Source organism: Lepidochelys kempii, chromosome 1, assembly GCF_965140285.1.
Source record: "Lepidochelys kempii isolate rLepKem1 chromosome 1, rLepKem1.hap1, whole genome shotgun sequence".
Lineage (NCBI taxonomy): Eukaryota > Metazoa > Chordata > Testudines > Cheloniidae > Lepidochelys > Lepidochelys kempii.
Genome location: NC_136380.1, coordinates 210,881,345 through 210,908,556, shown reverse-complemented (window position 1 = coordinate 210,908,556; position 27,212 = coordinate 210,881,345). Strand labels below are relative to the sequence as shown.

Below are 27,212 nucleotides of genomic sequence, written 5' to 3'. Positions count from 1 at the left end.
GGGGGATTATTGTAGGATGTCTGGGTGAGGGAGGGGGAATGGGGTGGGGAGGAGGAAGTATTATGGGATGCTTGGGGCTGAGAGTGGATGTCAGTGTGTGTGGGAGAATGCAATTATGGGATGTCTCAGTGAGGGAGGGTGATGGTGAGGGACTATTATGGCATGTTTTAGCAAAGGATTAGTATTATGGGATGTTTGAGTGAGGGGTGAGTGTGTGGGGAATATTATGGGATGTTTCTCAGAGGGAAGATTGTATTATGGGATGTTCCTGATGGGAGGGGTGATTATTATGGGATGCTGGGCCGGCCAGTGAGTAGGGAGTTCTGAAGGGAGGGCAAGTATTATGGGATGTCTCAGTTGGGGGGTTGCCAGGGTAATGGGGGCGGACCCATTGCCGAGGTGTCGGGCATATTATGGGCTGGAAGCGGGAGTGGGGAGGGGCCTGGCCGGGCTTTTTCCCCTTTAAGAGGTGGTGCCGGAGCCGGGGCCATTTTCCCTTCAGCGGCGGCAGCGAGAGCGAGGAGCCGGGGGACGAGCTGGGTGAGGAGAGGGGCAGGGACCGGACACGACCCGCAAATTGCTTCAAAGGGCAGGACGCGGGGGCTGCAACCACTCATGGGGCCGACTCCCGCCCCCGTCCTGTCGCCGCCGAGCCGACCCCGACCCCGGGAGCTGTCCTGTCCCGGGGGCGCCGACCTCGGCCTGGGCGCCGTGTGTCCCCGCTGGGCACGGGGCAGCCGCGGTGCTCGGGACCCTCCTGCCTTGGGGCCGCCTCGCACCAGCGAGCGAGGGGCTCGCGTCCCTTCCCCCCCGCCCTGCCGCCGCCGCCACCACCACCGCCCCCAGGGAACGGCCCCGCTCATGGGGCCGCCCCGCCCGCCGGGACTGGCCGCGCGCCCCGAGCCGCAGCTGCGCCCGCCCCCAGCGAGGGGCACGGGTGGCCGCGTGCTGCTGCTTGGCTCCCCCCGCGCGCGCGCGCGCGCGTGTGTGTGTGTGTGTGTGCGGGGGGGGTGGCAGGCTCGCCGGGAGCCCGCGCGGTGCCTGCCACGGGCTCGCCGTGCCTTTGTTTTCTCTGCGTGAAATCGGGGGGCCTCTGTCAGCCTCCCGGGGGCGTGGTGGGGCTCCTTGAACGGGCATCTCTGTACATTGTCCCGTCCTGCTCTGCTGGCTCCGTGAGGGGGGTGGGACGTGAATCCCCCGGGTACTGAAAAGGCTTTTTTTTTGTGGTGGTGGTGGTCCTAAAAGCACGTCTTGACGATGGGAAATGTTGGGGGGGCTGCGATGCGGGTCCCTCGCACCGCTAGGGGCTTGTCTTCGCTGGAGTTTTTACCTCATGAATTGATCGGCAGCTTAAGGCAGCGAACACTTTCTTTGTAAAGGCGAGTTTGGCTGTTCCCCAAACACTTGTTCCATGCTGCACCCGCTTGTCGCTCAGCCGCGGCTGGCTCCCTGGAGATGTAAACCACCAAAGTTTGGGGACCATCAAGAGTAGCTTTGACAAGAGTGTTAACTATCTCGAATTAAATTGCGACCAATTGGCTAAAAGTCACAAAACTCCACTTAGCCTTACCCTACAGCACTGGTACCAGTCTGGCATCATATTGCAAGGGTTTGGACGCTGTTACCATCAGACTGCCATTTGATGGCCCTTTGCATGAAATGAATTCATGATACAGTTTAATTCCCAGTAGCTACAAAACCACCTTCATCAGGACCCTGAACTAGTGCTCAGTCTCAGCGTTTCCACGCTTCTCTACTCAGCCCTTATGTTGTAGGCTGCACATTTCCAAGCTCACTACAGATGTACATTGGGCAGGATTATTGCATGGGGATGTGGGTTCATGCTGATTATCATAGCTAATTTTTTTTGCGTTTTTATTAACCTACTGGCCTGACTGGCAGGAAGGAGACAAGGCTGCAGAAGCTGTCTGAGCCCAAGTACCCTAATTCAGAGGACATGGCATCGGGCATTGGATCCCCATCACCTTGTTCTGCTGGCAGTGATGATGAGGAGATGGAAATCCTGCTGAATAACAGCATCCCTCAGCACCCAGGTATAGATGGCATTATAGGATGTAAAAGGGAGTAGTAGTGGGTCTGTTCTACCCATTTTATTGAATGGGTGATGCACGTAAAATATGATGTGCAGGGAGGAGTTTTGTTTAGGAGCACAGGTGATTAGAATATTTGGGTCTCTTTACTGTTTCCTTTTTAAAAGGTGTGGTCTGCACACTATAGTGAGGTAGAACTTGTTTTATTCCAAGCTAGTGCAGGCTGTTGGAGGTCCCTAGGGCAGGGAGTCTGGTTTTAATGGGGCATCTGAGTGCCTGCAAGGTATATGTACCATGGCTGGGAGCAGGAAAAGTATGTGAGAGGGCAACCTCTCATCCATCTGGGAGCTCAGACCTGCTGACAGTCCAGAGGAAACTGCCTTGGGCTATTGCATGACCCACTTTCTGTCTTCACCACACCCTACTCTCCAGGCTTCCCATGGATCATTCTACACTGTTCACCTTAGTCCTATTCTCAACCAGGAGTCTGAAGCCCCTGGGGGACTGTGAGCAGGTTTCAGGGGGTCTGCCAAGCAAGGCTGGCATTAGACTTGCCAGGGCAGAAAGTCCTAGCCCTGCTGTGAGGGGCAGGAGCCCTGGGGCGCTCAGCCCCATCATCCATGGCTGAAGCCAAAGCCTGACTAACTTAACTTTGCAGGGCCCCTTGTGGCATGGGGCCCCAGCAATTACCCTGCTTGCTACCCCCCTAGTGCTGGCCCTGACTTTTATATGCAGACAAATGGTGGTTGTGGCATGGGTGGGCCATGGAGTTTTTATAGCATGTTCGGGGGGGGGGGGGGGGGGAACTCAGAGAGAAAAAGGTTGAGAATCCCTGCCTTAGTATTTGCTTCTTCAGGCCGCATACCTGGTTTTCACTATAACTGCAGTCTGTGTGGAGAATGGGGATGAAGTTACAGCTCTGGAGACTAAGCCCTGGGCTACACTGGTGGGGCGGGGGGGGAGGGGAGGGAGAGAGTTGATGTAAGGTACACAGCTTCAGCTATGAATATAGCGTAGCTGAAGTTGATGTACCTAGACTGACTTACTGCAGCGTCTTCACAGCAGTGAGTCGACTCCTCTTGCGGCACTGGAGTTCTGGAGTCGATGGGAGAGTGCTCAGGGATCGATTTATCGCATCTAGACTAGACACGATAAAACTACCCCTGATATATCGATTGCTACCCGCAGATCCAGTGGGTAGTGTAGACCTACCCTGAGAGTCAGCTCTCAGGTTCTATTCCCAGTTCTATTGCTGACTTGTATGGATGTACAACTCATTTTACCACTCTGTAAAATAGGAGTTCTAGAAAGGAGCTCTAGAATCATCCCCCCACACTTAGCCATTTGTGAGTCTGGGGCAGGGAGTCTTTCCAAGGGAGGTCACTTAAGTCAGTGGTTCTCACCCCATGGAAGACCTCTGTGTACCCCTAGGGGTACACATACCCATGATTATGTCAGCTCACCTAGGTATTTGCCTAGTTTTACAGCAGGCTACATAAAAAGCACAAGCAAAATCAGTTATGAACTAAAATTTCATACAGACAAAGACTTGTTTGTGCTGCTGTATATACTATACACTGAAATGTAAGTACAATATTTATGTCAGCTGATTTATTTTATAGGTATGTGGTAAAATGAGAGAGTCAGGAATTTTTCAGTACTAGTGTGCTATGACATTTTTGTATGTTCATGTCTGATTTTGTAAGCATGTAGTTTTTCAAGTGAGGTGAAACTTAAGGGTCTGATTTGTCTTGTGTACCCCTGAAAGGGGTACAGTAGTCTGGAAAGGTTGAGAGCCACTTACTTAAGTCACTGGGAATTTAAGAGGTTCAGGGAATGTACTGGGTGAAATCGGTGGGGGGGGGGGGGGGGCTGACAAAGCCCTAAATCAGAACTGGTTGGAAGGGAAGGATAGGGTGCCTGTCCTGGTAGATAAAATACAGGCAAATATTGCTTGAAGGGGATATATTTGTGTCCATTGTGAATATGGACCCCATCCTGAGCACATTCCTCTGTGCCCCTTATTCTCCGGTGGCTGCATCTGCTGTGAGCTGTGGCTTCTCCCATCCTGCCTTGCTTCTGTGGTCAGGAGGCCATTTTCCCTTGGAGGCAGAATGAGTAACTTTCACTCTGTAATGGGTGGGGTGGCTGAGGAGGGAGAGAGGATGAGTGGTTGGGCTGCTGTGGATCCGGTCACAAAGGAAAGGACTGTCTGGCTGTCCATTGCTCTCTGGGCTTTGTGTGGGAAGGAGGGGGAGAGAACACAGATGGGAGTGTGTTTTTGTGGGTGGGGGAGAGTTGGCATGCATTACAACAGTGAAGGACTGAGCGTGCTGGCTGTGGTGCTTGGAAAGCACTGCTTGTGGGCTGGCTGCTGAGGCAGGGATCTGGTGAGTGAGTTGCCCTGAACAGAAGCTGCCCAGGTGGGAGTGGAAGAACCAGTTGCAGTTGACTGTTTTGTTCCTTGCTTGCCATTGTAGGGCCCCTGTCCTGTAGGAGTTTCTTCTGGGGACTCTGGGATAGAGCCCATGCCCTCATCCCTGATCAGCTGGTTCTCTTGAGCTTTCTGTTACGCTCATGCTGCCTATTCCAAAGATCAGCTGGGGGCTTCCCGTCTTGCTTTTTTCCTCCCTTACCAATTGGGGCTGCTCACATCTGACTGCTGAGTCCTCTGCATGTGGCCAGTATCTCCTAACTCCATTTTTGCTATGCTTGCTGGGCTAAGGAAATTCCTAACCTGTTAAATAACATGTGTGGCTTTGCTTGGAGAAGGAGCAGTGTGCTAACTGGGGTAAATAATGATGTGGGCACTATGAGGGTCTAAAGGCTTTTGATTTCGCCCGCTTCAGTACAGTATGATCAGTCTGTTACTGGACACTGTTAGACAGGGCTAAGACAAATGTGTGGATTTGCACATGTGCACCAAGGAGTTAAAGAAGCAGTTGAGCTGTATGGGGAGTGGGGTATGCTGTGATGCAGCACTCTTGGATTGTGTAGTGTGGCCCAAAGGGCATGATGGTGGGGCTTGGATATATATCCATGCTTCCTAATTTTTCTGCTCTCCCCTACCTACACATCCCCTTCCAGAGCCTGAAGAAGAGCCAGAGGAAGAGTTGCTATCAGAGGCTGAAACTCCCAAAATCAAGAAGAAAAAGAAGCCCAAGAAGCTGAAGGAACCAAAAGTGCCCAAACTTAGCAAGCGTCAGAAAAAGGAGGTGAGGAATGGAGGGCTGAGTGTGAGGGGAGATTCTCCCATGGAACAGGCCCTGAAGACTGGGCACATAGGCAGTCATTCCTGTTGCTGCACAGCCTGAGGCAGTGACCCCTGGTTTGAACCCCCTGGAGTGTGCGGGAGGGTGTAGTGAGTACTCCTCTTGGATCTCTTCTCACAGCTGCCTGATCTTCTCTCTTCCCAATTTCCCCCAGCTAGGGGACAGCTCTGGTGAAGGGAATGAGTTTGTGGAGGAAGAAGAAGAGGTGCTGCACTCAGACAGTGAGGGCAGTGACTACACCCCTGGGAGGAAGAAAAAGAAGAAATTAGGGCCCAAGAAGGAAAAGAAAAACAAAGCCAAGCGCAAGGAGGAGGAGGAGGAAGAAGAGGAAGATGATGACTCAAAGGTGAGAGAGTGGGGCGATAGGGCAGCCTATCTCCTAGATCTGACCTGGCGAGACCATCACATTGCCCCCTTACAATGGCACACGGGGGCTGTCCTGCTTGTTCTTCCCTCAGTTCTCTAGACTTGGCCCATATGAGCCATATTCCCAAATTACTTTCCCCTCACCCTTAGATCTTGAGGGGGAATCCCCTGACCCAGAGTTGTCATTTCTCCCCCACACACCCCCAGACTGATGGGCTTGCCTGCAGTATATAGAGGCTAAATCCCTTTCCATTGTATCTGGTCACCCTGGGACTTGCTGCCTGTCACCTTTTACACAGGAACCCAAATCATCTGCTCAGCTCCTGGAAGACTGGGGTATGGAGGACATTGATCATATCTTCACAGAGGAGGATTACCGCACTCTCACCAACTACAAGGCTTTCAGCCAGTTTGTCAGGTAAGCTTTGAGCCGATGGGGCTTTTGGGCCTCTGGAGCAGAAGGGAAACAGGACAAAATATCCTTGTTCCCAGGACCTCAAAGCATTTTAGACATTAAATGCCCACCTTTTGGTGACAGTTACCACCAGGGAAGGGGGAATGGAGACAGCAGTAAAGTGATTGGTCCCATGGTTTTGCTGTCAGTTGTAAAGCAGGGACACAAGTCCATATTTTCAGGCCCCCTTCTGCTCTAATGTAGACATCATTCTTCTCCCAGAGCTAGAAATATTTCCTCCTCAGGAGGGTGGCAGCAGCTAGTATCCCTGGGGTTAGGCTGGATTGTAGTTCCTGTGATGGGCGGGGGGGGGGGGGGGAATCCAGTATCCATGTCCTTTCGGTAACACTCCCTCTTTGCCCCCACACAGGCCACTCATAGCTGCCAAGAACCCTAAGATAGCTGTCTCAAAGATGATGATGGTGCTGGGGGCCAAGTGGCGAGAGTTCAGCACTAACAACCCCTTCAAAGGCAGTTCAGGGGCCTCTGTGGCGGCTGCAGCGGCTGCGGCTGTGGCTGTGGTAGAGAGCATGGTGGCCAATGTGGATGCTGTCCTGCCCCAGCCCCCTGCTGATGTGCCACTACGTAAGGCCAAGACCAAGGAGGGCAAAGGTGAGATGAAAAACCAGGATGAGAGGTGGAATTTGGTAGCTAGAGATGTGTCTCACAATCTCTTTCACTCATAGGGCCTAATGCCCGACGGAAGCCCAAGGCCAGTCCTCGTGTTCCTGATATCAAGAAACCCAAAACCAAGAAGGTGGCTCCTCTGAAAATCAAACTGGGAGGATTTAGCTCCAAGCGTAAGAGATCATCAGTAAGTGACTCTTCTTCCCTTTTCTCCCCATTAGGGGGTACTGATGATGGCAGGAACTTGCAGCTGACCAGCTCCACGCTTCCCAACATGCAATGCATGAGGATGGTCCAAGGATGTAGGAGGCTGATAAACCATAGCTGCTTGACTCTCCATTCTTTCTTCCTGCATTCCCCAGAGTGAAGATGAGGATCTGGATGTGGAATCAGACTTTGATGATGCTAGCATCAATAGCTACTCTGTTTCAGATGGATCCACTAGCCGCAGCAGCCGCAGCCGCAAGAAACTCAAGGCTGGGAAAAGGAAAAAGAAAGGTATCCAAGTACAGTGCTCCTCTGGGGATGGAGCACAGCTAAGGAGATGAGCGGGGAGATACGAGAATTGTCTGCTGTTGGTGTATAAGGACTCTAAAGCCCTGGACAGGAGAATTGTTTAGAGAGCTCGGGGTGGATGAACTACTGGAATGGGGTAAGACTGCTGAAAGGGAAGGGAACTTGAGTCTCCCCCACAGTTAGCACTGAAGAGTTTAATTCCTGAGGAAGGGACCGTGAGAAGCAATCCTGCCTTGGGTCCCAAAGGTAGTATAAGACATGAAGGGACCTATGCAATTATTGCAGTTGGCAACAGCTGCTTTGCTGCCCTATCCTGGGTTTCTGTTTCCACTCACCTTGGCTATTGTGGAGCAAGAGCTGCCTGCTCCTGCCTTTTTTCTCTGGATCTGGAGCAATGTCTCTCCCCCTATGTAGCCTTCTGGTGTGGCGGGGTATCCCCACTGCTGCAGGAAGGAATTCTACCAGTGCCAATGACTTCCAATGATGTGTAACTGCAACCACCACCCTCTCCAGGTGAGGATGACTCCACAGTTCCTGTGGATGGCTATGAGACAGATCACCAGGACTATTGTGAGGTGTGTCAGCAGGGAGGAGAAATCATCCTATGTGACACCTGTCCCCGTGCCTACCACATGGTCTGCCTGGACCCAGACATGGAGAAAGCCCCAGAGGGCAAATGGAGCTGCCCACACTGTGTGAGTACCAGATTTTATACACCCAAGGGAAGAACCATGGAGGAAGGGGGTTCCGTACTCCCTGTTTCTGCAGAAGGCTAAGTTGAAGAGATGGTGGGAGGCTGGGGGCACCAGGAGGGTGGGAGGTTTTCTATACCCTGGGCTAATTTTCTTCTCTGCTGTAGGAGAAGGAGGGGATCCAGTGGGAGGCAAAGGAGGATAACTCTGAAGGCGAGGAGATCCTGGAGGATGTTGTGGGAGACCCTGAGGAGGAGGATGATCACCACATGGAGTTCTGCCGGGTCTGCAAGGATGGAGGGGAGCTGCTCTGCTGTGATGCCTGTCCCTCTTCCTACCACATTCACTGTCTAAATCCCCCACTGCCAGAGATTCCTAATGGGGAATGGCTGTGCCCTCGCTGCACTGTGAGTCTCTGCTACCCCCATTTGCCCCACCTCCACAGGGTGTGGTATCCCTCTCTGTCTCAGGGCTGTGTAGTTCCCTCAGGGATGTAACTGCTCTTCTAGCTTGCCCATTTCTTTCTGTCTTTATTTGTTTGGGGCCTCTCTCCTCCAGCCTTACAGTGCCTCATAGCTTGGTTACCTTATTTAGACTTCAGAAAGGGGCTCTATGGTCGTGGATCCCAGTGCTGGGCAGACTTGTGCTACCATGTGCAAAATGGTTCCATCGACATGGCTCCAGGGACCTGAGGCTCCAACTTTCCTGGACCCCTGAACACATCTGAGAACAAAGGCCATGGTTAAAACTCTTCAATCCTAAAGTGTTGTTCATTTAGCTGAGTTCATTATCAATAGGGCACAGGTACTGGAACTAGGGGTGCTGGGGGTGCTACAGCACCCCCTGGCTTGAAGTAGTTTCCATTATATACAGGGTTTACAGTTTGGTTCAATGGTTCTCAGCACCCCCACTATACAAATTGTTCCAGCATCCCTGCAGTGGGGTGTGAATTACCTATGTGGGCTGCAGATTTGGTGTCATATGCAGAGGCCTCACATCCCAGAACAGAGCAGGCATAGATGCTTACTGCACAAGATATCACTAAGAAAAGAATTTAAAATGGTGTTGAATGTATATGTGGCTATTGAGGAGATCCACAGTGAGAAGTATACAAGTTCTCCTGCTTCAGTGCATATTCCAACCTCTGACCAATTAGGAAGAAACTTCCTTTATGGGTAGGTTTTTCCATAATTGTCCTCTAGCCATCAAGCAGGATACTGGACTAAGTGGACCCTGGGCTGATCCAGTCTAGTAGCTTCTTTTCCGTATAGAATCTATATGGGTTTACATGGCTCTAAGACGACATCTGCAAGGATCAGCAGGAGGGCCAGACCTGTCCCCTGCCACCTGCCCCAGGAAGATTGCACTCCTAAGGGCTCCTCCATCCTGGAAGAATGACAAACTAGCAAAAGTTCAGAGACAAGCCACAGATACTCAAGCACCAGAGGCTTTGAGGAGTTTGAGAGCAAAATCCATCTGGCTCAGTGAAGCCATGACTTAGGGGGATGTGTAAATTATTGGTATGTGTCTCAAGGGCACAAATGCTGGTGGGGAGTGGGGGTTGTTTGTATTAAATTCTGACATAACCACCTCTGTCTCCCTTCTCCAGTGCCCATCGCTGAAGGGGAAGGTGCAGAAGATCTTGATCTGGAAGTGGGGCCAGCCCCCGCTGCCCACACCAGTACCCCGACCAACTGATGCAGACCCTAACACTCCCTCCCCCAAGCCCTTAGAGGGCCGGCCTGAGCGGCAGTTCTTCGTCAAATGGCAGGGCATGTCCTATTGGCACTGTTCGTGGGTGTCTGAGCTGCAGGTTAGTGGGCTCTTGGCTTGCCCAAGGGATGGACCGCTACCTTTGTGTGGTGGGAGGGATGCGTGATGCCACTCTAACCATATGTCTGTCCTGGCTGCAGCTGGAGCTGCACTGCCAAGTGATGTTCCGAAATTACCAACGCAAGAATGATATGGATGAGCCACCCTCAGGAGACTTTGGGGGTGAGGAGGAGAAGAGCCGCAAGCGAAAGAACAAGGACCCCAAGTTCGCTGAGATGGAGGAGCGCTTCTATCGCTATGGGATCAAGCCTGAGTGGATGATGATCCACCGGATCCTCAACCACAGGTGAGGGAGGGAGCAAGGATTTGTCACAGCAAGATCCAGTGGATTCCAGCCTACAGAGATAGTGGGGAGGCTTTCTCAAGAGTGTCAAGCATGACTACAGGAATGGAATAGGATCCACTGAATTCAGTCATGGGAGGGGAAGACCCATTGTGATAAGATCCATTGAGACCCTAACCATAGATATCAGTCGCACTTGGCAGAAAGAAGGTTGATCATGCACTACAGGTAAAGACAGGGGTTCCTATTATGATAGGATCAACTGGATCCCCTTCTGTGGGAAAGGGGATTTGATTTCAATTATGCTGGAGATTATGGACATGGCTGCTTTCTTACTCCGTCCCCTTCTGTTTCCTACCTTCCTTCCCCTCTGTGCAAGGGGTGGGCTGGCTGAAGGCTGGTTCCCACGCTTGAGATTTATTGTTCTCTCTGCAGTGTGGATAAGAAGGGGAATGTCCACTATCTGATTAAATGGAGGGACCTTCCCTATGACCAGGCTTCCTGGGAGAGTGAGGATGTGGAGGTGCAGGACTATGACCTCTACAAACAGGCCTACTGGAATCACAGGTAAAAGGGTGGCAGGGGGATCTACCTGACCTTCAGGATTGGTAGGATGAAGGGGATCAAGGAATCATTCTGCCCCTACTGACTCTTTTTTTTCCATAAAGCAGAGACCCTGTGCCTGCCTTGCAGTGTGTTTCGGGGTTGGCTTGTGTCTTGGACACTCTGGATGATTTCCTTGTCCTCCTTGCTATTTGCAGCCCCTCCCCATTTGGTGTCTCCTGCAAATTCCATTAAACTCACATAGCCCCACCCACACCCAGAGAATATTTTTGTACAGGGAGCTGATGAGAGGTGAAGAAGGTCGGCCTGGCAAGAAGATAAAGAAGGTGAAGATGCGGAAGCTGGAAAGGCCCCCAGACACACCCACAGTGGATGTAAGTTACTACTCCCTGTTAGGGGGGGCAGGTGGTTTCTGGGATGTGTGGGATACCTGCATCTTAAGGGGTAGAGTGTGAAGCATGTTTCTTTCTCTCCCACTAGTGATGCCAGCTGGTGCATCTGACTCGTACACATCAGTAAATTACTAAGCTGAAGGCAGAAGGATATTGTCTCCGGAGAGCCCCCCCATTGGGTTAAAGAGGATACAGAACCTTTAAATTCAGTTTTACCTTGCCATTTGGGGAGGGGACTAGCTGGCTTGTCATAGGAAGGGTTCGGTTTCCAAAGTTGAGCTCTTGAGATGGGATGCCATTCAGGCACAGTTGAGACACGTGGCATGGGGGATTGAGAGCTTGTTCAGGCACAGTTGAGACAGTGGCAGGACTATGGAGGCACAAGCTGGAGTCTGATGCATAGGAAACAGAAGTCTTGGTGGCTGTGTGGTTTTGTTTTTGTTTTGTTGTCTGATTGGTGCAAAGGGACTCAACATTTTTCTCCTCCTACTATAGCCAACGGTGAAATATGACCGGCAGCCAGAGTACCTTGATGTAACAGGAGGGACGCTGCACCCCTATCAGCTGGAGGGGCTGAACTGGTTGCGCTTCTCCTGGGCACAGGGCACAGACACTATCTTGGCTGATGAAATGGGGCTGGGCAAGACAGTGCAGACAGCTGTGTTCCTGTACTCTCTGTACAAAGAGGTGAGGAGCAAAAGTGGCTGATACCCACATATCTATGGGAATGCTCTCCTGCGCTGGTGGGATGCAGTTCTGTAACACTCCTGATGACTCTGTCCCCAGGGCCACTCAAAGGGACCCTTTCTGGTGAGTGCCCCACTCTCCACAATTATCAACTGGGAGCGGGAGTTTGAGATGTGGGCTCCAGACATGTATGTGGTGACCTACGTTGGGGACAAGGACAGCCGGGCCATCATCCGGGAGAATGAGTTCTCCTTCGAGGACAATGCCATACGTGGGGGAAAGAAGGCATCCAGGATGAAGGTAAAGAGCCTTAAATTGACTCCAGTTAAGCCCCAGTTACAGCACATTGGCTCACTTCTAAGAGTTGAGAATTTAGGGATATGAGGACTTCAGTCTCTAGAAACCTGGTTCTGATCTGGGCCTTACTAAGTGAAAGTGGTTGCTAATTAAGGGCTGGTGGGCAATCCTCTGTGAAATAAATTCTCTGTCAGATTCCTGGTAGGACAGGTGCAGCTCATGTTGTAGACGTTTCCACTCCAAGTTCAGTAACAAATAAGGGAGGCTGCGACTAGGGCTTCCTGGATCTGTCACTGGCTCACTGTGTGACCTTAAGCAAGTCCCTTCTCTTTGCCTCCATTTCCCCATCTGTAAAGTGGATGACACTGACCTTACTTTGTAAAGGAATTTGAGATCTATAGCACTAGATAAGAGCAAAGTAGTAAACTCACAGAGACTGCAGCTCTGATTCCATGTGGAGCCTTGAAAGGCCCAGTTCCTCATAGTTCCTCTTGATATTCGTTTCACCTGACTAGGGGGCTGAAAATTTCCCCCCTCCCCCACTTGCTTCCTTTCACTGATAGATAAATAACCTTCCTTACCACAGCTGTTAGTTTCTGTAGCATTCCAGCTTTCCCAGTAAATAACTTTTTTGAACATTCTAATTGAAAAGAGCCTTTAAACCGACTGCTTGCTTTGCCAAACCTACAGACAGGCAGCCTGGTCGGGGTGATGTTGCTGCTCAAAGCTTCCACGGCAGTATAGGGAAGCTTGGATTCCTCTGCTTTCACAGAGTGGCAGTGAAATGGGAACCATGTTGACAACTCCTTCTACTCCTTGAAGCTCCAGGCAGCACTAAAACAATTTCAACTAACTAGAGTTGTATGGCGTGGATTTAGTTCTCTGGCCGTACCATTCTCACCCCCGCCCCGCCAAGTTGTTCTTCAGTAATTGTCCATTTCTCTAGCATTCTCCTTCCCTCTCTTCATCCATTTCTAAACAGTGGACTCTTCTAGAATGAGGCTTGGCAAGTATTCAGCAGCCTCCTTAAACAGTAACTTGTGGAATCCTAAATCTAACTGAACATGGTTGCTAAGGAGGTAAAATCTATTTGTCCAAGTTGGAACTACCTCAGTGCTGATATTAACACCTTGACTCTTGAAGCCTTGAATGATAGTGAATGGCCAGGGCAGCCTGATGCAAGGGCAGGACCTGCCCTTGCTGCTTAGGCCTGGGGCTGTACCTATACTTCCCTGTTCCCTTATGACTGATCTCTCATTTTTCCTTGCAGAAGGAAGCATCTGTGAAGTTCCATGTGCTGCTCACCTCCTATGAGCTGATCACAATTGACATGGCCATTCTGGGTTCCATTGACTGGGCCTGTCTTATTGTGGATGAAGCTCACCGGCTCAAGAACAATCAATCTAAGGTACAGAAGGAGTTCTGGAGTGATGGCAGGAGGTTGAAGGTGGTGCAATTTATAGGGGTTTTTTAAAGGCCAGATCGGTGTTTTACCCTAATCTGCATAATACAAGCCAGAGAATGTCACCCAGTAATTCCTGATCAAGCCCATAATTCTCAGATGAGCTCCATAATGTCTTAAAAATCCAATCTTGATTTTAAGGACTTCATGTGATAAAAGAATCTAACACTGGGTGGGCAAACTATGGCCTGTGGGCCAAGCAGTTTTAAGCCAGCTCTCAAGCTGCACCACATGGCTCAGCCCCGCTCTGGTCGGGGCTGCACTACGTGACTCTGCCCCGCTCCAGCCAGGGCGCTGGGTCAGGGCCGCACCAGGCGGCTCAGTCCTGCCGAAGTCATAGCATGGCCCCGCTCTGGCTCCTACGCGCTCCAATGGGAGCTGCAGGGGCAGTGCCTGCGGATGGGGCAGCATGCAGAACTGCCTAGCCATGCCTTCTTGTAGAATCATAGAATATCAGGGTTGGAAGGGACCTCAGGAGGTCATCTAGTCCAACCCCCTCCTCAAAGCAGGACCAATCCCCAATTAAATCATCCCAGCCAGGGCTTTGTCAAGCCTGACCTTAAAAACTTCTAAGGAAGGAGATTCTACCACCTCCCTAGGTAACGCATTCCAGTGTTTCACCACCCTCCTAGTGAAAAAGTTTTTCCTAATGTCCACCCTAAACCTCTCCCTCTGCAACTTGAGACCATTACTCCTTGTCCTGTCCTCTTCTACCACTGAGAATAGTCTAGAACCATCCTCTCTGGAACCCCCTTTCAGGTAGTTGAAAGCAGCTATCAAATCCCCCCTCATTCTTCTCTTCTGCAGGCTAAACAATCCCAGCTCCTTCAGCCTCTCCTCATAAGTCATGTATTCCAGACCCCTAATCATTTTTGTTGCCCTTCGCTGGACTCTCTCCAATTTATCCACATCCTTCTTGTAGTGTGTGGCCCAAAACTGGACACAGTACTCCAGATGAGGCCTCACCAATGTCGAATAGAGGGGAACGATCATGTCCCTCAATCTGCTGGCAGTGCCCCGACTTATACATCCTAAAATGCCATTGGCCTTCTTGGCAACAAGGGCACACTGCTGACTCATATCCAGCTTCTCGTCCACTGTCACCCCAGGTCCTTTTCCGCAGAACTGCTGCCTAGCCATTCGGTCCCTAGTCTGTAGCTCTGCATTGGGTTCTTCCTTCCTAAGTGCACTTATCCTTATTGAACCTAATCAGATTTCTTTTGGCCCAATCCTCCAATTTGTCTAGGTCTCTCTGTATCCTATCCCTGCCCTCCAGCGTATCTACCACTCCTCCCAGTTTAGTATCATCCGCAAATTTGCTGAGTGCAATCCACACTGTCCTCCAGATCATTTATGAAGATATTGAACAAAATCGGCCCCAGGACCGACCCCTGGGGCACTCCACTTGAGACCAGCTGCCAACTAGATATGGAGCCATTGATCCCTACCCGTTGAGCCTGACAATCTAGCCAACTTTCTACCCACCTTATAGTGCATTCATCCAGCCCATACTTCTTTAACTTGCTGACAAGAAGCCAGAGAAGGGACATGCCACTGCTTCCGGGAGCCACTTCAAGTAAGCGCCGCTCAGAACCTGCACCCCCAGCCTCCACCCCAGCCCTGATCCCCCTCCTGCCTTCCGAACCCCTTGGTTCCAGACCAGAGCCCACACCCCAACCCCAATTTTGTGAGCATTCGTGGCCTGCCATACAATTTCTATTCCCCGATGTGGCCCTTGAGACAAAATTCTTGCCCACCCTTGATCTAACACATCCCTTGTAAGTATTCTTATGGGCTCATTGTTTAAAAACAAGCAAGCTAGGTTGTTCTGTATGAATGACGTTCCCATGATTTCCACCCCACCAAACTCATCTACAAACTTAATCAGCGATTTCATGTTTTCTCCCAGATAATAAAGCTATTAAATAATTCAAAAGAAATCCCCATCAGAATGACACCCTACTAACTACATCTAGAGATCTATTTTAGACCATTTCTGATCCATTTCAGGTGGACTACATTGACTTGTTATACTTCTAACATTTTAATCAGTGCTATGTAGTACTAAGTGGAAGTATGTTGTGTCAACAGTAACCTTTATCAGCTAAACTTAATTTCAAAGTATCAAGTCTGTCTGACAACTTTATTTTTCGTAGAACCATGTTGACTGGCATAAATACCTGTTTAATTTGGAGTACCATTTCAGCATTCCCATGTTTTTGCCTGGGACTGCTTGTTGGGTTAACCAGCCTCGTTTACTGCTTATACATACTGGCACAACCTTGACTTTTTTTCCCCCAGTTCTCTGGAACTTCCCTAGTATTCACAATTCATTAAAAATTGCCAATAATAGTTAGATCTACTTGGCCAGGGTCTCTTAAACTCTTTGAGAGGGAGGGAGCCTGAAGGAATGTAGGACTCCAGTTCAGGAGGAGGTAGAGTGGACAATATGTCAGTCTGGACAATGTCAGTCTTGAGAAGGCTGGTTGTCTGGAAGAGTCTGCAGTTCAGATACTGCACGTTTCCTTTATGCCTCTTGATCTGTGGGAATTTGCTACAGCAGGGTCTCACCCAGGCGGGTCTGAGGAGTGAGTATTAGGCAATGTGTGAATGAGATCAGCTTCTGTAAAGACACTAGCCAGGAGGTGCAGTATGTAGCTGTCCCTGTAATCTAAGATGAACCCTGGCTTGAAGGGTTGATTCTGGAAGGAGTATTCGTCTATGGCACAGTATCTTGTGTTGGAAAGGGGGACCTGCAGACTACCTGGATGAGTCCATTGACTCCCTTCCTTTCTTCTCAGTTTTTCCGGGTGCTGAATGGATATTCCCTGCAGCACAAGCTACTGCTCACAGGGACCCCTCTGCAGAACAACCTGGAGGAACTGTTCCACCTACTCAACTTCCTGACACCGGAGAGATTCCAGTATGTCTTGTAATGCAGGCCCAGACTGAGTCTGCTTCCTTGCCCCCCTCCCCCACCCTATTTGTCTCCCTATGGACCTGCATCTCCTTCCCTTGCGGCTCCTGCCCTGAGTGCTTGTTTTTCCTGCAGTAACTTGGAAGGCTTCCTGGAAGAGTTTGCAGACATTGCCAAGGAGGATCAGATCAAGAAGCTGCATGACATGTTGGGCCCACATATGCTGAGGCGCCTCAAGGCTGATGTTTTCAAGAACATGCCCTCCAAGACTGAACTCATTGTCCGGGTGGAGCTGAGCCCCATGCAGAAGTGAGCATGGGAGGGTGGAGGAGCTACTTGAGACCAACTTATGCCTTATCTAGGTCCATATGCTTTGGACATATTGGGTGGGATCCAGAATTCTTGCTGCCACTGGCAGGGAGGAATAATCTTACACACTCACGTAATAATGACTGACTGTTGGCAGAGTATAGGTAGCACTAGCAGGGAAGAATTGCCTAGGTAGTGCCAGGAGCTGGACTGATGCTAGCTGGGGTGTGCGTGTTATCAGCCCTTTTGTGATGGGGGCTTAGTGACTCAGATTCTCTCTTCACAGGAAATACTATAAATACATCTTGACAAGGAACTTTGAGGCACTGAATGCACGAGGTGGTGGCAACCAGGTCTCCCTGCTCAATGTGGTCATGGATCTGAAGAAATGTTGTAACCACCCTTACCTCTTTCCCGTTGCTGCTATGGTATGTTCTAGTCCTTCAGTCCTCCTCTGAGCAAGGCCCCTTACCATTCACATGGGGTGAGCCTGAACTTCCTGCCCCTTAATTTGGGCTTGAGATGTTTGTAGGCCCTTCCTTTATTTCCCTCTGCAGCCCCTGCCAAGTGACAAGCAGAGGGAGTCTCTCTGAAGGGGCCACAAGAGGTAGGGAGGGGAAGATTCAATAAGAGAAAGGAGTGGGAAGAAAGAGAAATGTAATGGGAGTGTAGGAGCCAAACTGCAAGATACCAGTTGAACAAAGGATGATAGTGCTGAGCACCATCGTGGTGCGAGAGTCAGAAATTTAAGAGAAAATGTACCTCCTCTTCAATTCCTCCCCCAGGAAGCTCCAAAGATGCCAAATGGGATGTATGATGGTAGTGCCCTGATCCGGGCATCTGGGAAACTGCTGCTGCTCCAGAAGATGTTGAAGAACCTCAAGGAAGGAGGCCACAGGGTGCTCATCTTCTCACAGGTAATGGGGCAGTGCCTCCCAGAGGCTGGGGACCCTGTGTGTGAGAGGGGCAGCAATCCAGTTTGGTATCTTCCTGCTCAGCTTTATCTCCTTGTTCCCAGATGACTAAAATGTTGGATCTTTTGGAGGATTTTCTGGAACATGAAGGGTACAAATATGAGCGGATTGATGGTGGGATCACAGGGAACATGCGCCAGGAGGCCATTGATCGCTTCAATGGTATGGAACCCTATACACCCCACAGAAAATGAGAACCCTTCCTCACCTCACAAATGCTTGAGGCCCCACATCTGCTGCTAACCCTTAGTGCTGATCTGCAGCACATCCTCTATGCCATTTTTAGGCCTTTGGGTTGACACTGCCCCCATGCATAAGGGGCTGGATGTGATGAGTCTGTGGAGTTGAATCTAATGCGCATGCTCTCCCCCATCCCCTTCGCTCTCCTCCCTCTCCCCCTGAAGCTCCTGGTGCTCAGCAGTTCTGCTTCCTGCTTTCCACTCGAGCTGGGGGGCTCGGTATCAACCTGGCCACAGCAGACACAGTGATTATCTATGATTCAGACTGGAACCCACACAATGACATCCAGGTAAGGTTGTAGGATGGTACTAGAGTCACTAATGGTAATAGGTGACCCTTAAGAATGAGAGGTGGTGAAAGAGAAAGTGGAGGGAGGGGAGAGAAGGAAGTATATATGTAGTCCGGCAGGGGAGGGGGAGACTCCACTGTGAAGAAACAAAGCACTAAGTGGGGAGGGGGCGGCTGGAAGGGATTTGGCAGGGAAGGCTGCTCCCAAAGGGTAATCTGCAGGAAATGGAAGGGGAGAGTGAAAGAGCCCAGGAAGGTCAGGGTTATGTAGACAAGGTCAGATGGGTGAAGCAGTGTAGTATTTGGTTTTGGGGTTGATTTGAATAAATCTTTCCCCTCAGGCTTTCAGCCGTGCACACAGGATCGGACAGAACAAGAAAGTGATGATTTACCGTTTTGTGACACGGGCTTCAGTAGAAGAGCGTATCACTCAGGTGGCCAAGAAGAAGATGATGCTAACACATCTGGTGGTGAGGCCAGGGTTGGGCTCCAAGACAGGCTCCATGTCCAAGCAGGAGCTTGATGACATCTTGAAGTTCGGGACTGAGGAGCTCTTCAAGGATGAGGCCACTGAGGGTGGTGAGTGCCTGGGTGTTGTCTAGGGCAGTGATTTTCAAACTTTTTTTTTCCCCCCAGGGACCCAGTTGGAGAAAATTGTTGATGCATAACTGGGGATGAGCAGTTTGGGAGGTGCTCGGGGTGGGGCCAGGAATGAGGGGTTCAGGAGGTGGGAGGGGGCTGGGGGTGCAGGCTCTGGGCTGGGGCTAGGGATGAGGATGAGGGGTTTGGGGTGCAAGAAGGACTCTGGGTTTTGGGGGGGCTCAGGGCTGGGGCAGGGGGTTGGGGTGTGGACTTATTTCTGGTGGTTCCTGATCAGCAGTGCAGCCACCAGAAGTGGCCAGCAGCAGGTCCAGCTCCTAGGCAGAGGCATGCAAGCAGCTCCATGCGGCTCTTGCCTGCAGGCACCACCCTCCCTCCTCCTCCCCTCCAGCTCCCATTGGCTGGTGCTCGGGGCCAGGGCAGTGTGCAGCACCCCGTGGCCTCCTTGCCTAGAAGCTGGACCTGCTGCTGCCCGCTTCCAGGGCACAGTGCAGTGTCAGAACAGGTAGGCACTAGCCTGCCTTTGCTGGGCAGCACCGCTGACACAACGTTTAACATGCTGGTGCTGACCAGAGCTGCTAGGGTCCCTGGGTGCTGAGCAAGGTGACCCAGTGCCTTACATGCTGCAACACAATACTGGGTCATGACCCGAACTTTGATAAGTACTGGTCGTGGGGGATGCTGCCCAACGGGTGGGGATGCTTTGTCCTCCACTGAATGGCAAGAGGGCTGAATGCTGCCTCATGGAGAGGCCTTCTGTGGCACACTCCCAAAAGGCTCTTGAGTCTCAACACCAACTGACTGTGCTCCTCTCCTTCAGGTGATAGCAAAGAGGGTGAGGACAGCAGTGTCATCCACTACGATGACAAGGCAATTGAGCGACTACTGGATCGAAATCAGGATGAGACTGAAGACACAGAGCTGCAGGGCATGAATGAGTATCTCAGCTCCTTCAAGGTGGCCCAGTATGTGGTACGGGAAGAAGAGATGGGGGTGAGTGTCTTGCCCCTCCTGTTCCAGGGTGCAGGAGTTAAACAGGAACAGATGTGACTAGGATGTGGACATGCGTAGGGTTCCTCTGGAAAGTGGTGGGGAGGGGTAAGCAGCAGGTATCTGCCCCGGTGGGGGTTTTGAATGCATGGCTATTATCGTATCCCTCTCTCCCTGGAGCAGGAGGAGGAGGAGGTGGAACGGGAGATCATCAAGCAAGAAGAGTCAGTGGACCCCGATTACTGGGAGAAGTTGCTGCGTCACCACTATGAACAGCAGCAGGAGGACCTGGCTAGGAACCTGGGCAAGGGTAAACGTATCCGCAAGCAGGTCAACTACAATGACGGCTCCCAGGAGGACAGAGGTACAAGAGGGACACCCACAGGGATTTTTTTTTTTTGTGGGGGCTGGGGAGAACAGGACCTGCAAGGATAGGGTCTGTCAGGCTCACTTTTTTTCTCCTCCAGATTGGCAGGATGACCAGTCAGATAACCAGTCGGATTATTCAGTGGCTTCTGAGGAAGGAGATGAGGATTTTGATGAGAGATCTGAAGGTAGGTGCCCTAGGAGCCTGGGCAGTATATCTGGGAGGTGGCAATCAGCACACCTTGGCTTGGGAGCTTGGTGCTCCAGTCTATCTCCATGTAGCATAGGATGCCATGAATGAATGTTCTCACTGTGGTAGGTTGTGTACCTCTTACTGCTTGTCTGTCTTCCAGCTGCTCGCCGGCCCAGTCGCAAAGGCCTGAGAAACGACAAAGACAAGCCCCTGCCTCCTCTTCTTGCCCGTGTGGGAGGGAACATTGAAGTAAGTGGTACCCTGGAAAAGGCCTTTCAGTCCATGTGTTTGTGTGCCTGGGGCTCTCACTATACCTGTCCTTCCTTTTTCCAGGTGCTGGGCTTCAATGCCCGCCAGCGCAAGGCCTTCCTTAATGCCATCATGCGCTATGGGATGCCACCCCAGGATGCCTTCACCACCCAGTGGCTTGTCCGGGACCTGCGTGGCAAGTCTGAGAAGGAGTTCAAGTGAGTCTCTGCATTGGGCAAGGGAAGGGAGGAGGCAGCATCTGTGAACCCACTGGGAAAGGGTGAGAATGGTAGCAGAGGGCTCAAGGGGTAAAGGGGGCTGCATGCTGCAGGGGCAAGAAGTCTGTTTGGGGAGGCTGAGGAGGAATAACCAAAGGGGAAACTGAACCAAGGGAAGGGAGCTCAGGAACTGTCTTGGAGTACTTACAGGTCTGAGCCAGGAGCCTATTGCTTGGGTCACTGGGGACTAGGAGCCGCAAGGCAACTTTTCCCCTATATGTTGGACCTTCAGGCTGATCTAATACTGCTACAGGGCCTACGTCTCGCTGTTCATGCGTCACCTATGTGAGCCGGGAGCAGATGGTGCGGAGACCTTCGCAGATGGGGTTCCACGGGAGGGGCTGTCCCGCCAGCATGTCCTCACCCGCATTGGGGTCATGTCACTCATACGCAAAAAGGTGGGTGCTTAGTGGAGCAATGCTGAACTCTCCCTCCACCCCACATCATCCCTTTATCCTCTTATCACAGAAGCCCTGAGCTCTTGTATGCAGTGGACAAACAAGTGGCTGCTCTCTTCCTCTCCCACCCATCTTTGGGGACTCCCCAGCCTGTGGTGTCTTGAGCGATCCCCATCTACCCTGCTTAGAGAGGCAACTTAGTGTGATCTCTCCCATGATGTGTCTTTCTCTGCTTTCCCACCAGGTGCAAGAATTCGAGCATGTGAATGGGCGCTGGAGTATGCCAGAACTGGCAGAGATAGAGGAGAACAAGAAGCTTTTGCAGCCAGGCTCGCCCTCCCCCAAAACCCCCACACCCTCCACACCAGGGGACACACAGCCTAACACACCTGCCCCTGCCCTTCCACCTGGTGAGACCCTTCCCCTTGCAAAGCCCCGCGTCCTACCCCTACCAGTGCTGTTCCCCTCACCTGAGCTGTGGTGGGGAGGACCTTAGGGTGGACGCAGATCAACCTGCCTCTCAGGTTAGGAGGGCTGCCCCCAAGAGATGCGCATGCCCTTAAAGGCACGAGAGAACATTGCCTTTCCCTGGGTGGGCTGTGGCCAACAGGCAACTCCTGCATCTGTCCTGTGGGGTCTGAGGGCTTTGGTGCCATTGTGGTTCAAGTTAGGGTGGAGGTCCATTTTGTGGGAGCTAAGGGAAAGGTGCACCAAGTTGCAATGAGGGTCAGCTTACTGATGGTCTTTTTTTTTTTTTTTTTTTTTTCATAAAAATATGCTGGTCTTGGGTGGGGGAGGCACAGAAGAGGGTGTGAAGGTGGAAGAAGGAGCCAGTACTAGGGAGCAAGGGGAGCCCATGGAGTCTGAGAAGGAATCCAACCTACCTGCTGCTGAAGCAGAGATCCCAATGGAGGTGAGTTAGTAGCTGTTTTTGTTGTCATACTTTTATAGGTATCTCTTCTTCTGTTGTGCCCATTGTTGTTGCCCTGTCCCCTTCTCTCCTTTCTCCACACTCCCACCCCACCCCACCCCCCCGTGCCTGGGACAGAGCTAGACTCTGGGGATTCCTAGGAAGAATGCATCTTCTTGTTAACACTCTGTAGAGGTATGAAGCAGCCCTATTTTGTTCTCTCCAGCACTCTGTTCTCCCACAGCTACCCTCTGTGGCACACTCAGATGTCTTTCACCGTGCCTTCAGCTTCCGGTGATGGGTGGGGTTTCATAGGCTTTGTCCATACACTGCTCCTCCTTGAGTGAACAGGCTTTCTCTCATCAGCAGTGTGCCCAGCCTGTGGAGACACCCCCACAAGAGGCAAAGTCCCCAGTGAACCCCCCAGAAGCAGAGGAGAAAAAGCCAGAGGAAACAGAGGTGAAGGAGGAGCCAATGGAAATGGAAAGCAAAGGTATTAGTTGCAGGTTGTTAGAAGCCCAGAACTATGTGCAGGACCCCAGTTGTCTGTACAGCTCTGGAAACGTGCTACTATCCTCTTTTGGTCAGGGTGAGGCTTGAAACATAAATGTGAATGGGGATCACATGGCTGTGATTGCGGAAACAGACCAGGTTTTAGACTGAACAGTTAAACCCTCTGTAGCTACCAGACTTGATCTCATGGCTTCTATTACTCTTTTCTCATGCAGCTGATGTGGAGAAGATTGAAGATAGAGTGTCTACTGAGCCCTCTGCTGAACCTCCAACCATCAACCTGGATGAGAAGGGTGAGTGTGGCAGGGTACTGCCAGCCCTCTTAATTCTCCACCTTCTAGAGGGGTACTTCATGAGTGCACTGTGGTACTCTATTTTCTCTCTAATGGGTCCTTGTTTCTGCAGAGGAGAAGAAGGAAGATGACAAGAGAGATGTGGTGATGCTGCAGAATGGGGAGATGCTGAAGGACTCTCTTGATGAGAGGCACAAGAAGGCAGTGAAGCAGCGCTTCATGTTCAACATAGCTGATGGTGGCTTCACTGGTATGAGGGGCCTGAGTGCAGCTACACTTACTCTGCCTCTGCTCATCTTAGTGAAATCCCTTTTGACTTTTTTTTTCTTTTTTTCCCATTCTCAGAGTTGCATTCTCTATGGCAAAATGAAGAACGAGCAGCAACTGTCACCAAGAAAACCTACGAGATCTGGCACCGGCGCCATGACTACTGGCTTCTGGCTGGGATCATCAAGTATCCTTCCTCTGACAAAATACCCTTTTTTCCTTTCTGGGAATCTGACCCATCCCCATAAAGGGATCTTATCAAGTGGTGGCTGGAATATAGTTAATGGGATAGCCTCATATTTACCCACCCCAACCAAGATCACAGCTCCATCTGGGGATCTTGCTACAATATAGTGAGTAAGATAGTCTCGTCTCTTGTATCACATTGGGTGTGAGGGAGATGGAATCCTCTTTGCCTGGAATATGTGTTCCCTTGTTTTCATTACCTTTGTTTGCCTGAGCTCCTCTATCTCAGTCATGGCTATGCCCGCTGGCAGGACATTCAGAATGATCCACGTTATGCCATCCTCAATGAACCCTTCAAGGGTGAGATGAACAGGGGCAACTTCCTGGAGATCAAGAATAAGTTCCTGGCCAGGAGGTTCAAGGTAGGAGCTGCAGAAAGAAAATTGAGGGCGTCTGCTTATCTGAGACTATTTCTGATGGATAAAGAGAGCATTGCTATCTTTCATGCTTGCCCACTGTTAGGTTCTCCTGCAATCTATGAAGAGGATTGGGAGTGCTTTGGCATCAAAGGGGTGGTGTTTGGTTTTTTTCCCTCTTCTTTCTCCACCCTCAAGCTCCTTGGTGTTACAGCCCTCTTAGGGTATGTCTAGACTAGGTTAAAATAATTTTAAAGCATGTTTGACATATAGAATCCTAGTGTAGATAGTGCATGTTGTATTCACACTGCTATAGTAAAGTTCTAAAACAAGTTAACCCATGCTTCAATAAAACCATTTTTCTTCTAGTCTAGCCATGCCCTTGGAGACTACACAAGAACTGGTTTTTTTTGTTACTGTTTTATTTTGGTTTTGTTAGCATGTTTGTTTTTCTGATTGAATTACTATGAAAATTGTCCCAGACTGCTCTGCCTACCAAAAAGAGAATAGTGGCCATTTGCCTGCTTAAGAGCACTTGTTCCTGGGGTTTAGGGGGGAAGAGGGAAGGAAGAAGTGGCCTGAAGGTCCTTCAAGAAACACCTACTGTGAATGTGTTTGTGTGGTCTGTTTGCTCCTTCAAGGGATAAAGAGGATAAAACCATGAAGGTACCTGAGGGAACAGTCCCTGAAAAAGTGAGCTATAGTTGCATGGAGAAGAGGATGCTTAGGAGATGATTTTGTTCTGGGACAGGACTAGTTCTTTTGTGCATAGTGTCTAGCACAGTGGGGACCTGATCCTTGACTGGCATTTCTAGACACTACCCCAATATAAATAAGAGCCTGGGAAATGGAGCTAAGGGAAGGAGCTGCAGTAGCTCAAGCCTGAGAAGATGGGGTGGGGATGTTGGCAGAAGGTAAGTCTTAGAATCTGGGGGAGTAGGAAGGTGTGTTTGATAGGCTGCTCTGCAGGAAATAACTGGAGGTGGTGTGGCAAGGCTCTCATATATCCTTTCTCTCTCAGCTGCTGGAGCAGGCTCTGGTGATTGAGGAGCAGCTGCGGCGAGCTGCCTATCTGAACATGTCAGAAGATCCATCGCACCCGTCTATGGCCCTCAATACACGTTTTGCTGAGGTGGAGTGTCTGGCGGAGAGCCACCAGCACCTGTCCAAGGAGTCAATGGCTGGGAACAAGCCAGCCAATGCTGTTCTTCACAAAGGTGAGGCAGTAGATCGTGCTGAGCAAAGGTGGACTTGTCTTATGCTGCTATTTCCTCTTCCCCGCCCCCCCCCCCCCCGTTTCCCCCTGTGCAGGTGCCCCTTCCCCCTCTAAATACACACCCCTTTCTCTTCCAGTTTTGAAGCAGCTGGAGGAGCTTCTGAGTGACATGAAGGCAGATGTGACTCGGCTGCCTGCCACTATTGCCCGCATCCCACCTGTGGCTGTGCGCCTCCAGATGTCTGAGCGTAACATCCTCAGTCGATTGGCTAACCGCAGCAGTGAACCTCCTCCCCCACCGCCTCCCCAACAGGTAAGCATCCTCCCCTCCCCTGGCCAGTAGAGATCCCCATCCCTCTTGGCGCTTAATTCACCCCACTCCAATCCGGTTGTTTATCGGGAGGGAGTGGGACCCATGGGGAGTGTCCCAGCTGGACGGGTGCTGTCAGTAAGAGCTCCTAATGCATGTTTTCACCCACAGGTGGCCCAGCAGCAATGAGTCCTTGGCTTGGTACTGTTGACTTCTCGACCAAGCTGAAAAGATCCTTCTTCTCACGCTACCCTTCCTCTGCCTGACGTTCCTGATCGGGTGCTGTTCCCCTTGTTGGACGTTGCTGCACGGGCCTCCCTGGGGGCGAGGAGACTCCTCCCTCTGCCGCCAGCCTGCACAAGCAAGGAGTGTGCCAGGGCTAGAGGGGGACATGATGGACTCTGTACATAGTGACTGGAGGCCACAGCGCCATGTCCTGTTACACAGAATCTAGGCTGCACTGCTCGCTGCCTCAGCCTGGAGTTCCACGTTTTTTGTTTTAATCTTATTTTGAGTTTGTTTACTGAGACGAGTGTACAGATGAGACCAAGCAAAAGTCAGGACAGAGACACAGCTACCTCCATCAAGATCGTTTTTAATACAAAAACTGACTGGACTTGTCCACTAATAAACAGCTAAAAAAGATGAAAAAAATCTTGATAAAACTGAAAAATAAAGGTTTCCTTGTATTTTATTCTGCTGTCTTTCGTAGCTGTGCTGAGAAGCTGTAGGGCGGAAATAGCAGGAGCTAAACAAGCAATCTCTGGTGGAGTGCTGCTGCTGCTTTGCCCTTCTGGGGCATGGCGCAGGGTGGGTCCCTGGTATCCTGTGGCATGAGCTGCCTTCTGTGCTCCACAAAGACAGAAATATTGTCAGATCCTCATTTGCATGCTGCGATGCTACCTCCTTTCCAGCCCAATCTGTGATCAGTGCAGATCTGTCATTTATATTACTGCTCAGGTAATGAGCTGTCAAAGGCTTGTTGCCGGCTTAGGGCCCTCATGTCCCTGATTTCTGTACCTTTACAAATGCTAAGTAGTGTATATCTACGCTATAGTTAAAAACCTGCAGCTGTCCTGTGTCAGCTGACTCAGGTTAAGGGGCTGTTGACTTCCCGACCAAGCTCAAATGATCCTTCTTCACACTTGACCCTTCCTCTGCCTGCCATTCCTGATTGGGTGCTGTTTCCCTTGTAGATGATTTGGGCTCAAGGATGCCTTGAGCCCCAGGAGCCTGAGTCAGGTGTCTTATCATAGTGTAGATATACTCAAGGTGCTAGTAAGCTATGCCCAGTTTCTGATCTCTATGGCTACAGTCTTCTCCCCCATAACTGAGTCAGTGCTGCTAGGGCTGCTGCTGTCAGTACACACCTGGCCAGAGCTGCCTGCTTGCTTCTGCTTTTAGCAGGGCCAGACTTTTGGGCTTGATAGCTCCCCACCTTGCCATTTTTGGAGCAGAGGGTGGTAATTGCTCTGATCTGGCAAATACATAAGTGCACATTTACCCTCCTCTCCCCCAAAATTCTAGAGCCGCTGTTGGGACAAATCCAGTGTTGCTATCTCTAACTCTTGCTTATTAATTTCATTGTATGTGATATTTGGACAGAAGTGAATTCAGCATAATCTCTACTGTCTAATATTAAACATTTTAGTTCTACAGCCTGTGAGGGAAAAATCTGAGTTGTACCCCTTGAAGTTTCAGAAGGCAAATAAGTTCCTTTACATTTACAATTTGATAGTCTCCTGCAGTAGCAGCCTAAGGCATGTTTGAACAAACACAGGGTAAATCTATGCTATAGAACCT

At 50.8% G+C, this 27,212-nt stretch overlaps 1 protein-coding gene and 1 non-coding gene across 6 annotated transcripts; both read left to right on the top strand.

Annotated features, from left to right (window-relative positions):
- The first annotated feature begins 433 nt into the window (after positions 1-433).
- Positions 434-26,103, top strand: CHD4 (chromodomain helicase DNA binding protein 4). Of its 5 annotated transcripts, none has more exons than XM_073311329.2 (40): positions 434-540; positions 1,903-2,054; positions 5,139-5,266; positions 5,478-5,669; positions 5,989-6,107; positions 6,514-6,755; positions 6,830-6,957; positions 7,133-7,268; positions 7,800-7,981; positions 8,146-8,385; positions 9,588-9,791; positions 9,892-10,097; positions 10,530-10,661; positions 10,936-11,032; positions 11,546-11,737; positions 11,837-12,037; positions 13,305-13,442; positions 16,298-16,419; positions 16,549-16,722; positions 17,009-17,150; positions 17,508-17,639; positions 17,741-17,858; positions 18,101-18,225; positions 18,566-18,803; positions 19,645-19,817; positions 19,995-20,178; positions 20,282-20,368; positions 20,534-20,622; positions 20,707-20,840; positions 21,154-21,298; positions 21,543-21,708; positions 22,102-22,211; positions 22,587-22,701; positions 22,937-23,014; positions 23,127-23,264; positions 23,360-23,468; positions 23,757-23,889; positions 24,905-25,100; positions 25,237-25,412; positions 25,581-26,103. In XM_073311329.2, the coding sequence occupies exons 2-40, from the start codon at positions 1,958-1,960 to the stop codon at positions 25,596-25,598; spliced, it is 5,736 nt and encodes a 1,911-aa protein (XP_073167430.1). In that variant the 5' UTR covers positions 434-540; positions 1,903-1,957; the 3' UTR covers positions 25,599-26,103. The 5 variants fall into 5 exon arrangements, with proteins under 5 accessions (XP_073167430.1, XP_073167420.1, XP_073167402.1 ...); XM_073311319.2 differs by having other exon boundaries at positions 435-540; positions 22,578-22,701; XM_073311301.2 differs by having other exon boundaries at positions 435-540; positions 22,575-22,701.
- LOC140905648 (small Cajal body-specific RNA 11) lies at positions 21,736-21,878 on the top strand. Its single transcript, XR_012156894.1, has one exon.
- Positions 26,104-27,212: the final 1,109 nt, after the last annotated feature.

What these genes read in the sequence shown, in the direction of transcription:
- CHD4 (XM_073311301.2), top strand. Translation starts at nt 1,958, where the DNA reads ATGGCATCGGGCATTGGATCCCCATCACCTTGTTCTGCTGGCAGTGAT. An exon ending in CAAGACCAAGGAGGGCAAAG is followed by an intron (nt 6,756 to 6,829) that starts GTGAGATGAAAA and finishes TTTCACTCATAG; the next exon opens with GGCCTAATGCCCGACGGAAG. An exon ending in CAGGCCTACTGGAATCACAG is followed by an intron (nt 10,662 to 10,935) that starts GTAAAAGGGTGG and finishes ATTTTTGTACAG; the next exon opens with GGAGCTGATGAGAGGTGAAG.